Genomic DNA, 12,877 nt, shown 5'->3' with positions numbered 1-12,877 from the left:
TCTTAAGAGTACTGTATTTATTTTAATAAACTAACTTGTAAAACATTCAAATTAGCGGCTGCAGAATCATTTAACTATGGACATGTACATGTTGCTTGAGCAAACAGATGTCCTTCATTGAGCAGCACAAAATGTAGCAAATTAAATGTTTCCTACGTTTCATTTGTTGACTTAGGGAATAATTATTCTTTGCAAATTTACTTTATCCTATTGAACTGTAGCAATTAAATCATTATTGGGAAAAGGAATCTATCATGCATTCCTGTATCCTTCCTGAATATGAATTATCGCTTTACAAATTTCCAAGAGAGAGATTTGTTCAGTAAATATCTGGAGGCCTAAAATTTGGGAGGCTTCACGATTTAGTATCTAAAAGCACAGTACCATGAAGGATGCATCCAAAAAGCAGCTTTGAGGGCAAATCTCTGTGCAGCCCCCTCTCCTTTTCAATATCATTCAATTCTGCTTCCCGTCCTATCTCCACAAACACCCACCATGCAGACAGTGATTCTAGAGAGCAAGTGCAGGCCATCCCATCTGCATGATGCAGTTTGATTGGGCAATTTGCAGGAAAGTATGGATTAACACATAGGCACTGAGCTAGAAATGAGCCAAGAATGAGGAAAGCAGGTCTCTAGATTATCACATTCATGCTGTCAACTGTCGTGGCTTCCTACAACTTCTAGTACATGTAGTTTGATGGTGGTGTGTAAGGGTGGTGTTTCTCTGAACCTTTTGCAGCAGCATTGCTTCATCCTTTGTGTGAATGTACAAACAAATAAGGAGGCTTTCCATTCATCTAGATTTCCATTTTGTGCAAACCAGAAGACAATGATTAATTATTCTGGAACAAACAATGAAACCATGGCTTTAGTGGGACCCACAATGGATACAGTGGGGTCTCTACTTAAGAACGTCCCTACTTAAAAACAATCCAACTTAAGAACAGCTCCATTTGCTAAATTTTGCTTCTACTTGAGAACAGAAATCCAAGATAAGAACAGGAAAAAAAACCTTTTCTGCTCTAATGCTTCAATGTACGAACGCACCTCTACATAACAAAAAAAAAAAAAAAACAGCCAGAACAGATTAATTGGTTTTCAGTCCATTCCTATGGGAAATTTTGCTTCAACTTAAGAACGTTTCAACTTAAGAACACCATTCCAAAACCGATTAAGTTCTTAAGTAGAGGTTCCACTGTAGTTTCTATGGACGGAAAAGAGCAGATACGGATTAAATGGTTTTGAATGCATTCCTATGGGAAATGCAGATTCAACATAAGAACTTTTCAACTTGAGAACCACCTTCCAATACGGATTAAGTTCTTAAGTAGAGACCCCACTGTATTACAAATGCGTGGGGGAAATATTTTAAAGTTTTTGATTAATTCAAAACTGATTTTGTCTATCACATAGCTATTTTTAAATCTGGAAAGGGAACAACATTGTATAGCAGAAAACAATAATGTAATCACCTCAAATATTTTAATTGTTGAGCCTGTATTTGGGTAAGGAAGCAGTATATAACTATTAAAATAAAGAAAACTAACTAGGCATGTTTGCATTATAAAAAAGGCTTGGTGAATCTGTGTAATTAATTTCTTTCTGCGATTCTTCTAATCACTTATTTTTGTAAATGAGGCACCATGTATTGGAAGAGAAATTCAGCTATCTTATTTTGTAAGAAAGGGACATGAAGTGTCATTGGGAAGGTTCCGGGATCATCTGTCTTTCCCAACTGGATGAACATGTTCATGAACAATGTTCTGTTGCACAGTTTCAGGGAAACATAATCTGCTGAATTAAACACATAGTACCCATGTATTCAACGATTCCATGGCTTCTGGGGAACCAGCATGCAGCAGCCTTGGCTTGGAGTTCTGATACTTTGCTTATGCCTCCCTCTTTGCATTCTCTTCAGAGACATCTGCCAAAGAAGGGCTGCTGTTGTGGTGTCAGAGGAAAACAGCACCTTACAGAAATGTGAACATTCAGAACTTCCATCTTAGGTAAGACTAATGCTTTCCAAAATAATCTCACTAGCCGTTGGGCACCTGAATTTTGCCATCAGTTTCAGAGAGGGAGGAGAGAATACCATGTGGTCCTTACAGTTTGATAGCAGGCCAGTTCTTACACTAAGACACACTGTGTGATTTCCACTCTGTCATGGGTTCTTCTGAGCTGACTCTCGCAGAGAAAACCACAGGGCCATGTTGGAGGAGTGAGTTAGGGATGGTTTTACTTCACCTACTAGTGCTGCTGCGTCTTGGAGAGTGAAGTATGCTAGTGGGAGAAGTAACCATATTATCTCCAGAGTGGCAAGGGTACAGCCAAAAAGGACTGAGAACTTTAATTAGCTTGTGTGGGCTGGATACAATGACTATCAGGTGGATACACAGTTCATTGCAGAATTATACTCACTCAGAGCTTGTCAATGGCTCCTTCTCAAACTGGGATGAGGTAATAAATGGGATACCACAAAACTCAGTCCTGGGTCCTGTGCTCTTCAACAGTTTTATTAATGATTGGATGAGGGAGTTCAGAGAATGCTTATCAGATTTGCAGATGACACAAAATTGGATGGAATAGCTAATACCTTGGAAGAAAGAAACAAAATTCAGGATCTTGGACTTCAGCAAAGCTTTTGACAAAGGGCCCCATGATATTCTGATTAGCAAGCTAACTAGGTGTGGGCTGGATATATCAACTGTCAAGTGGATGCACAGTTAGCTACAGAATCGTACTCAAAGGGTGATGAATAATGGCTCCTTCTCAGACTGGGAAGAGGTAATAAGTGGGGTACCCCTGGGCTCAGTTCTGGGCCAAGCGATATTTAATTTTTTTTACTAATGACCTGGATTAAGGGATAAAGTGAATGCTAATCACCTACAGTGGTGCCTCGCAAGATGAAAGTAATTTGTTCCGCGAGTAGCACTATCTTGCAAAATTTTCGTCATGCTAAAAACGGTTTCCTCGCAAGACGAATGAATTATTTTCATCTTGCGAGGCATCAGTCTTGGGGGAAAAAATCATCTTGCGAAGCATGGCTATAGAAGAAGCCATCTGGCGAGGCACCACAGCAATTGAAAAACCATTCGTCTTGCGGGTTTTTTTGTCCTGCGAGGCATTCATCTTGCGAGGCACCACTGTTTGAGGATGACACAAAATTGGGTGGAATAGTGAACACCCTGGAAAACAGAAACAAAATTCAAAATGATCTAGATAGGATTGAGCACTGGGCTGAAAACAACAGAATGAAATTTAACAGGGATAAGTGCAAAGAACTGCACCTATGAAAAAGAAACGAAACACAGTTACAAGATGGGGGATACCTGGCTCAGCAATATTACAAGCGAGAAGGATCTTGGAGATGTCCCAGATTATAGGATGAATATGAGCCAACAGTGTGGCTAAAGAAAAGGCAAATGCTGTTTTAGACTGCATTAACAGAAGTATGGTCTCCAAACCACATGAAATGCTAGCTTCCCCCGTTCAGCCCTAGTTAGGTCTACATCTTGAGTACTGTGTTCAGTACTCAACACTGTTCAGTACTGAACACTGCAGTTTTAGAAGACAAACTACAACAAATTCAGAGGAGGGCAACAAGGATGACAGCATCTAAACACCAGGTCCAATCCACTGAGAACTTTGGAAAAGTACTTAAAAGTTGTTTGTTTTTCCAGGCCACTGAGATATGCTGAATATTTGGCTATTTATTTATGTATTGGTTTTTGGCATGATGCTTACACCAGAGGTCTCCAACCTTGGGCTTCCAGATGTTCTTGGACTTCAGTTCCCAGAAATTCTAGCCAGCAGAGGTGGTGGTGAAAACGTCTAGGAGTTGTAGTCCAAGAACATCTGGAGACTTCCACAACTTGTTTTCCTGAGCTACTTTGTGTTTGTAATATCAATCTGAAAAACATGTAGGTGAGAGACAAGATAGAATTAAGACACACCACCATCCAGCAGAGTGCATTACTGCTAGCAGTTGTGGCGTCTTGGTGCATGTAGATGTGATAAAACAAACTAGAGATGGTTTGGTGTTTCGGTGAAATTTGCTTCTCGGCCAAATAGCTGATCTGTGGTTCAGCACCTCGCCCCCTCAGAGGCGGCAGGACGAGGTGAAGTGGGGCGAATCGTGCCCATCTCTAAAACAAACTGTTGTCTATTCACTGTGTAATAAATTATGGATGGGATGTATCCTTCATAGCCATGACCAAGCCAGTCCTAAAATATCTATGAATATCTATGTCTAAAGTATCACGACATTTTGGCTGTTCATTGAAAGCACAACCAACCCATTGCCTTACCTCTGCCTCTGCTATTATCTTTTTAGTATATACTTGAATCAAATTTAGCAAAACAAATCACAGCACACTCTGGAATTACAGTGAATTTTATGAGAGGTCATCAATGGGCATATTGTGTAGCTTCTGTATGGTACCAGCTCCCCAGCTGCCAGATATCATTATTCTTTCATTAACATGTTTCCATTTTTATTTTTGGCTGCTTATTGTGAAGCTGGAAAGACGGCCTTGCCCTTTGTGCACTTATCCATAGACATCGACCTGATCTCATTGACTACTCCAAGCTATCTAAGGTCATCAATCTGGGTGACATGGCATGCAGATTTGCAGTGATCTGGCTCACTTCCCCTATGCTCAGCATGGCTCTTTAATATTAAACTCAGTTTTAGAAACTAACATATTAATATCAGTTAAGTAACGAATTATGCTGGAAATTTGCTACTGGAAAAGGGCAGCTTAATTCACCTCTTTAAAATGAAACAGATTGTTTATATTTTTGTGTTAATGTTTGTTCAGAATTAACCTAGTGTTTGTGTTATCTTGGCACTTTTTTGGGTTAGGGAAGCTGTAGAGTCCAAAGTTAGCGGAGAACTCTTTACAGATAATCTAGAAGTGGCAAAGCTCAACTGCTCTGGACATTTCACATCCATGTCTCCATCGAGCCAAGAAACTCAATGGATGCCCTTGGGCAAATTCTTCTCTTTCAGCCTGACCTTCCTTGGAGGGCTGCTTTTAAGATGAAGTGGAGAGGAACACAGCCTAACACTCCTTTAGCTCACTGGGCTGGGGGTGGGGTGGTGGGATATAAATGTAAATAACAAATACTGTAAATAAAAATCTATCCAAACTCTAATTGAGCAACAAATATGTAGATGCGTATCTATACATCTGGGGTTGATCTGGAAGTTAACCTGGGATAAAAAATCATGGGTGACTTTTAGTGTGTTGGAAGACACCAGTGAGATTTTAATGTTGTAATATAATGTAAATTTGAATTGTTAAAGAGGTTAAAAACAATGTAACAAAATTGTTACATAATCAAATTAGATTCTTAAGCTTATTAGCAATTAACTTAGCATGTTAACTCTCTTCACTTAACTGCCCCATCTTTGAGTAAACTGAGTACATTTAGCAACTTTAAATGGACTTCCTTTCAGGCTTCGATCCAACAGATGGATATGAGGCAAGATATGGCCCTAATGCACTAAATCAAGCTGTGTGTCAAAAAGGAGGATGAAAAATACATGAAAAATAACTTACTGTCTGAAATCCTGCTCCAGAGCTGAACAGCATAAGGCTGATGATGCCCCCAGCCGCTGTGTTTTCTCAGAAATTAAAAAAGTCCACTCAGCTTCTCCAAAGGCCATAAGGTTTTTATGGAATCTTTTTCCTCAGTGGGAAGCTGTTGAAGAATGCAGGACAGTTGGGAGTTTAAGTTCAAAAATTCACTGCCACCAAAATAACTTTAAAGTTTTCTAAAAAATTATGAGGGGAAATTTTCAGCCCTTCCACAAGCCTTTCCTAAGGACACTGGACTTGTTTGTTTGTGTGTGTGCGTGTGCGTGTGCGTGTGCGTGTGCGCAGTTCTCAGACCTTTGGATATTGCTCACTCTTGCCATAAGCTAAATCCTTCCACACAGGTTTTCCAAGTATGAAAGTATAGGTTGGCAGAGAAGTGCAGAATGATAAACAATGCTTTGTTTATTTGTTGGAACAACCAGAACACAACCGCTAAACAAGGATATTAGTGGTTAACTGTAATTTCTGCTTTTTGTCCAGGATGACCCACTGGGAAATATAAACCTTGCTATGGACATTGCTGAAAAACATTTGGATATTCCAAAGATGTTGGATGCAGAAGGTAGGAGTTATAACTAGGAAGCTAAACACAGAGTAAACAATCAATCTATTTTACTTCCTTATATCATGAAAAATAGATCTCTTTACAAAAGTTTCATTAGGACCCCCATATATATGGGGATCGGTTCCATGATCTACCATGGATGCCTTCAAACCTCAGATAAGAGGGAATCCTATATATCAACATACAAGGGAGTGGAACAAAGGCCACAAGGGGTCACCTTTGTATGTTGTATATAGAGCTGCAGCAAACTATGGATAAGTGAAACTGCAGATATGGAGGTCCTACTGTATTTATCAAAAACTATGTCACTTGTCATTTCCTATATATACCACGTACATATGTTTAAACTTTATTCCCTTCTGGACTTTTTTCCAATAGAGGAATCCAAGATTGCTTACAAAATAGTTTTAAAAAATACATATGGCTAAATTGTAACACAAAAACTCAGTTAAACATATTCACTAGTATCCTGCTGCTTATTAACTACATGTGGAATGTTCCATAAGTTATGCCGTGAAAGGGTGATGACATTATCCGTGGCAATTTTTTTAAAAATTAAATTTTAATTTCTGATTTTTTCCTGAAGGCTTGAAGTCTCCCATATCATTATCAGGAAGTCCAGGAAGCCTTGGCCACTGTAGGACTGGAGATGGGAGGATGAATCATACATGAAAAATAACTTACTGTCTGAAATCCTGCTCCAGAGCTGAACAGCATAAGGCTGATGATGCCCCCAGCCGCTGTGTTTTCTCAGAAATTAAAAAAAACCACTCAGCTTCTCCAGAGGCCATAAGGTTTTTATGGAATCTTTTTCCTCATTGGGAAGCTGTTGAAGAATGCAAGACAGTTGGGAGTTTAGAATTATAATTTTTTTAAGAATTAAATTACCAAACATTTAATTACCAAACATCACTACAATCATTCTGGCAGTGGTGATTTTTGACAATTAAAAACTTTTCCCTCCTCTGTCTTGTGGCTCCCACAGTTTCTCAGTGGTGAAAAGGATTCCATGGGAGCCTGGGGACCTTGATGTGAAATGTTTACATTCTAAAAGGTTGCTCTGCTGCCGCTGCCGATGATGTCATCAGCCTTATGCAATGTAACTTACGGCAACAGGATTTCAGACACTGTGTTAAAACAACATAAAAAGCAAAACAAAAAGCACAGCCTTCTCATTAAAAGCCCCTCCCTCTGCAGCCCATTGAGTTCCCCAAAGCTTGCCTGAAGAGAAGGCTCTTTGCCTGCTATCAAAAAGATAAAAGAGAGGTCCTTAACCTAGCTTCCCTTGGGGGTTCCACAGCCTGGAAGTAACCATCAATATGTGTCAGCCATCATTTACTGTCTTTCTGATATCTCTCTCTCAGAGTGCAGGTAGTTGCCCTGGGCACATACTTCTTAGAGGCTGTCATAAGTCAGCAGTCTACGCTAGCTGGGAGGGAAGCTTGAAACCACTGAGAAATTATCTGTTAACAATGAACTAGGTCTGACACTAGGCTAAATGCATGATTCGGGAGTCTTTCAGGCTTTAGGAAGTGCCGGTGGAATTAAGCTACATCTTTATCAGGCTGAACATGGAGCAAGCCCATGAGAAGAATTATGAAGAAGAAAATTACTGTGACTGAGAACCATGCTAGACATGCCATTAAATGTGCTATTGAGAATTACATTGTATTTTTAAATTAATAGCAGGTGCTGGGTTAATTCTTTTGTTGTACACTGTAGTCCAGATGAAAATGACGAACATTAACACCTAATGAACTTCTGAATGAAGTGTTAGGCCATTCAGAATGATTGAATAGCCTTTAGCTTTTCATGATGGTTATGTTGAGCTGGCATCTGGGATTGGTTCCTATGATCTTTCAGAATTGCTTCTTAAGGAAATAAATACAGTGGCTTCCTCTGAGAGGAGGCTCAGCATCGCATCAGTTAGCTGTCCGGAAAACAGCACCTCAACAGGATCCACCATGTGAAAGCCGCTTAGAGTCCCCTGTGCCAGGTGACGCACTCTGGAGCTGTCTTTTTAGAATTTCTCCAACACAGCGTCATTCCAGGGAACTGTAGCAACTCTGCCCAAGGTTGACTGCAGTATGGTTGGGGTCATCATCTGAGTCTGAAGTACGACAGGCAACCAAAGGACACTTTGTCAAGCGGCTCTTAGAGTCAAATGGATTTAAGCACGATAAAGCAGGGAAAGAAACGGGGACCCTCCACATGCTCTAGATCACTGGTTCTTAACCTTGGGTTATTCAGGTGTTTTTGGACTGCAACTCCCAGAAGCCTTCACCACCAGCTGTGCTGGCTGGGGTTTCTGGGAGTTGCAGTTCAAAAGCATCCGAGTAACAAAGGTTAAGAACCACTGCTCTAGATAGTACATAGCACAAATGGGAGACTGAGTGTCAAGAGGTATAAAAATATTGGCAGTGCAGATTTTATCATCTACAAAATTCAGGCTTGATGCGTTTTGGCTGTGACCTTTTTCAGGAATGAAGCATAAAATTAAAAAAATATATTAATTTAGAAACAGTGGCTTGGGAGAAGTGCAGCTCTTTTTTCTTGTCTATACAGTTAATAATATAGAATATTAATGAATCTGCACATAACAAGATCAGTAAACACCTAGTGCAGATTAATGACAGCATATAAAATACATACCAAGTCTATACCAGCTCTAAAGGTCTTCCCTATATACTGTACAATTTATCACAAGGACAACTTATGACATAAATCACTCCCTTAGTATTGCAGCTGACCGGTTAAGACAAGGATAGGAGAGCAATTGAGTAATTTAAGAAATAGAAGACTGGCTATTCCTCTTGTCAGCCCCTTCATAGAATTTAACCACACAGTAAGAGATTTAATATTCTGGGTCATGGATATGGTTCCTGTTAAGTATGAAAGGTCCTTACTGAGAAGGGAAATCAATTGGATATTGAGGTTGGACACTTTAGCCTCTTTCGGGCAAATTGAAGAAATAGATTCCTTGCCTTTAATGCCTTGCTGATTATCTAATTCCCTGACTCATCTGCCAGCTGAGAAGAAGTAGATACCATCCCTTCTGTATTTGTACTTTGGATCTTTGTTGGAGCTGGTATAGACCAAACGAGATGCTAAGATTCTAACATTCTAAAAAGCTTGGTATGTATCTTATATCCTGTCATTAATTTGTAGTAGGAGTTTACTGGCCTTGTTATGTGCATATTCATTAATCATTTATATTGTTAACTGTATAGATAAGGAAAAAAAGCTGTAACTGCCCCAAGCCAGCTGTTTCTAAATTAATATATGTTTTTATTTTATGCTTAGCTCCTGAAGAAGGCCACAGCCAAAAGGCTTTGAACCTGAGCTTTTTAGATAATAAAATCTGCATTGCCACTATTTTTATACATCTTGAGATTCAGTCTCCCATTTGTTCATTTGCCACCAGTGGATGTACCAGTTCCCTCTGCTTTGCTAGGCAGCACATAAACAGTATAACTAAGGGGGATTGTAAAAACTGCAGTCTAGAAACATCTGACTGGTGCATGTGCCCATCCCTGCATTAATGCCATTTGCTGGGAAATAGAAGCAGACGGCGTTTTAAAGAGATGGCCTTTGTCAGGTAGAAAAATGCAAACATTAGTACAATCTATGATCAAATGTTTCCAGAGACCCAGTGTGCTTTAACCTTTCACAAGAAGGCTCAATTAGCCAAACAGCATTCACTAAATCAGTGTCTCTGTGTTGATCACTCTTCCAGAACATGGTGTCCTGAAGATGTATAAGGATGCAACTCCCATAATCACTTAACCAACACAATCATTTCTATATGATAGAAGTGGTAGTACAACACAAAGCACAGTGTGGGGTGCGTGCGCATGTGCACGCACATGCACACACATACGCATGCAGGCACGCACGCGCGCGCGCGCACACACATGCCAGTATCTCAAAATTAGGATGGCTGTAATGTGAGGGATCTGTTGCCTTATTTCATTGCTGACATGATTTGTAAAAGCAAAGAAAATATTTGGATTCGCCATATCTCAGTCTGAGTTTTAATATTTCCCCTTTCCAGCTGACACATATAAATGTAGCAGGTGATTAATTTCAGCTTTGCAAAAGAGCTGTGCTGCAGGCCAGCAGCACCCAGCTTGCCTGCAGAAAACAAATCAAGATGATAGTTACAATTCCCTTGCTTTCTCCTGTGCCTCAACACCTTGTGTTTGTTTTATTTCTCCTCCTCTTGTAGATATTGTGAATACCCCCAAGCCTGACGAGAGAGCGATCATGACTTACGTTTCCTGCTTCTACCATGCATTTGCTGGAGCAGAGCAGGTACTTATCATTCATCATCCCCTTTGGGCTGCTGTATATTTTCTTTCTGTGTGCTTTAGGTTTCCACTAGGGTTTTAATTTGCCCCAAAGTCTCTTTGTTTCAAATTCATGCTGACAAATAGATGTTGTTTTGTTTTGCCTATTCATTTTAATCGGAATTAGCTTTTAGATCTGATGAAAAACCAGACACTACAGTCTTCTTTTTTCTGTAAACTTTGCACAGAAAATTCTAATCAGTTCTACAAAATCAGTCACCATATCCTCACATCAATATTGAGAAACAATTTGTTTGTGGTAAAAAGGCAATTTATAGGAAGACAACACAATAATCCATTGCTTTTATAATGCATTTAGATTATATGAATCACTCAGATTATGTTTAGATGTTTTAAAGGCAGAGGTTTCAGATTGTGACCTAGGGAAGCTTGAAGTTTGTGAGAAGGATTGAATTTATGGAATTAAAGGACTCCTAGTCCCATAATTCAGTGAGACACACACAACCCAGTTGAATCCTAGGACTGAAAGCCTTTAAACCCACAGGAGGTAAAACATCACCCTCATCCCCATTCTGTTCCTGCTCTGGTTCTTTGAATCATTAGAAAAGTGGTCCACAGCACTGTCAGTGTTGCAAGGATCCCCTGCAACTCTCAAAAGTGCATGGGGGGATGAGTACCAATGGAGGCAGCCCTCATATAGAGTGTGTGGAGGCAGCTTCTGTCAGAACTTGTTCCACCTTGTGATTCCCACAGTGCAGTGGGCCACTTTTCTAACTGTTAACAGAACTGGTGCAGGGACAGCATGCAGGTGAAGATGGTGCTCTTCTACCTTGTGCTAGTTTGAGGGTTTCCAATCAATATAGTTGCACAATGTAGTTAAAGTTTTTGCCCCTGAAATATTCTTGCTTTTTGTGAGTGAAAAGTTTGAAACATTTTAATCTTTTGCTTCATCTCTTTTTCTCTCAGGTATTTTTATTATTTATTTATTTATTTATTTATTTATTTATTTATTTATTTATTTATTTATTTATTTATTTATTTATTTATTCATTCATTCATTCATTCATTCATTCATTCATTCAACTTATATGTTGCCCATTCTACCCAAAGGTCTCTGGGTGGCTCACAATTAAAAAATAATTAGAATAAAAGATAAAACAATTAAAACACAATTAAAATACAATCTAAAAATTGCCATCAGGACCCACAGTTGATGCTATTTCAATTAAAATCCTTCTGGAACAGGAAGGTTTTGACCTGGCGCCAAAATGTCATCAGCGTCGGCGCCAGATGAATCTCAGTCAGGAGAGCATTCCATAGTCTGGGGGCAGCTGCCGAAAAGGCCTTTTGTCTGCAAGCCATCCCTCTTACCTCCTTAAGAGACAGCTCTTTCAAAAGGGCCCCCTGGCTAGATCTTAACTGCCGGGTAGGCTCATATGGAAGGAGGCGGTCCTTCAGGTATTCAGGGCCCAAGCCATTTAGGGCTTTATATGTCAAAACAAGCACTTTGAATTGGACCTGGGCAGCAACTGGTAACCAATGTAACTTAAACAGAATCAGCTTGATGTGTTCTCTAGCGGCCCCACCACTCACCAGCCACGCAGCTCGATTCTGGACCAGTTGCAGTCGCCAGACCATCTTCAAAGGCAGCCCCACATAGAGCGCATTGCAATAATCTATATGTGATGTTACCAGTGCGTGAGTAACTGTCATGAGACTCTGATCGTCCAGGTAGGGCCGTAGCTGGTACAATTTCCGTAGCTGAAGAAAGGCGCCCCTGGGCACCAAGTCTACCTGGGCTTCCAAAGTTAGACTGGGGTCCAGGAGCACCCCAGGCTGCGGACCCTGTCCCTTAGGGGGAGTGTAACCCCATTCAGGGCAGGGAAATGTCCCTCCAACCTGTCCGGCGAAGCACCCACTAACAGCACTTCTGTCTTGTCTGGATTGAGTTTCAATTTATTAACCCTGATCCAGTCCATTATCTGGTCCAGACATGAGTTCAGCACAGAAACTGCCTCACCTGGGATTGGTGGAACACGAGAGGTAGAGCTGAGTGTCGTCAGCATAGTGCTGACTCCTCAGCCCAAACCTCCTGATGACTTCTCCCAGCGGTTTCATGTAGATGTTGAACAGCACAGAGGACAGTATCGAGCCCTGAGGAACTCCATGACATAAACGCCATGGGGCAGAGCAACTGTCCCTCACCACCACCCTCTGGACACAGTCAGCCAGGAAGGAGCGGAACCACCATAAAGTGGTGCCCCTAACTCTCAACCCAGCCAGCCTATCCAGAAGCACACCATGGTCGATGGTGTCGAAAGCCGCTGAGAGGTCCAGGAGTATCAACAGGGTCACACTCCCCCGTCTCTCTCCCGGCAAAGGTCATCGTACAGGGCC

General features: G+C 40.7%; 1 protein-coding gene across 2 annotated transcripts in view; it reads left to right on the top strand.

The window, feature by feature from the left end:
* ACTN2 (actinin alpha 2) overlaps window positions 1-12,877 on the top strand; it is an 82,588-nt gene that overhangs the window by 32,883 nt on the left and 36,828 nt on the right. The window contains exons 5-8 of one of the 2 annotated variants that reach the window (XM_020787244.3): window positions 1,921-2,008; window positions 4,521-4,599; window positions 6,086-6,167; window positions 10,399-10,484. In XM_020787244.3, the coding sequence (XP_020642903.1) occupies window positions 1,921-2,008; window positions 4,521-4,599; window positions 6,086-6,167; window positions 10,399-10,484 (335 nt within the window). The remainder of the gene's footprint in view (window positions 1-1,920; window positions 2,009-4,520; window positions 4,600-6,085; window positions 6,168-10,398; window positions 10,485-12,877) is intronic. The other variant, XM_078383126.1, reaches the window with a different exon arrangement.

The sequence above is a fragment of the Pogona vitticeps genome, chromosome 1 (genome assembly GCF_051106095.1).
Source record: "Pogona vitticeps strain Pit_001003342236 chromosome 1, PviZW2.1, whole genome shotgun sequence".
Taxonomy (NCBI): domain Eukaryota; kingdom Metazoa; phylum Chordata; class Lepidosauria; order Squamata; family Agamidae; genus Pogona; species Pogona vitticeps.
Note: the sequence above shows the minus strand (reverse complement) of the source record. Positions and strands in the feature narration are given on the sequence as shown.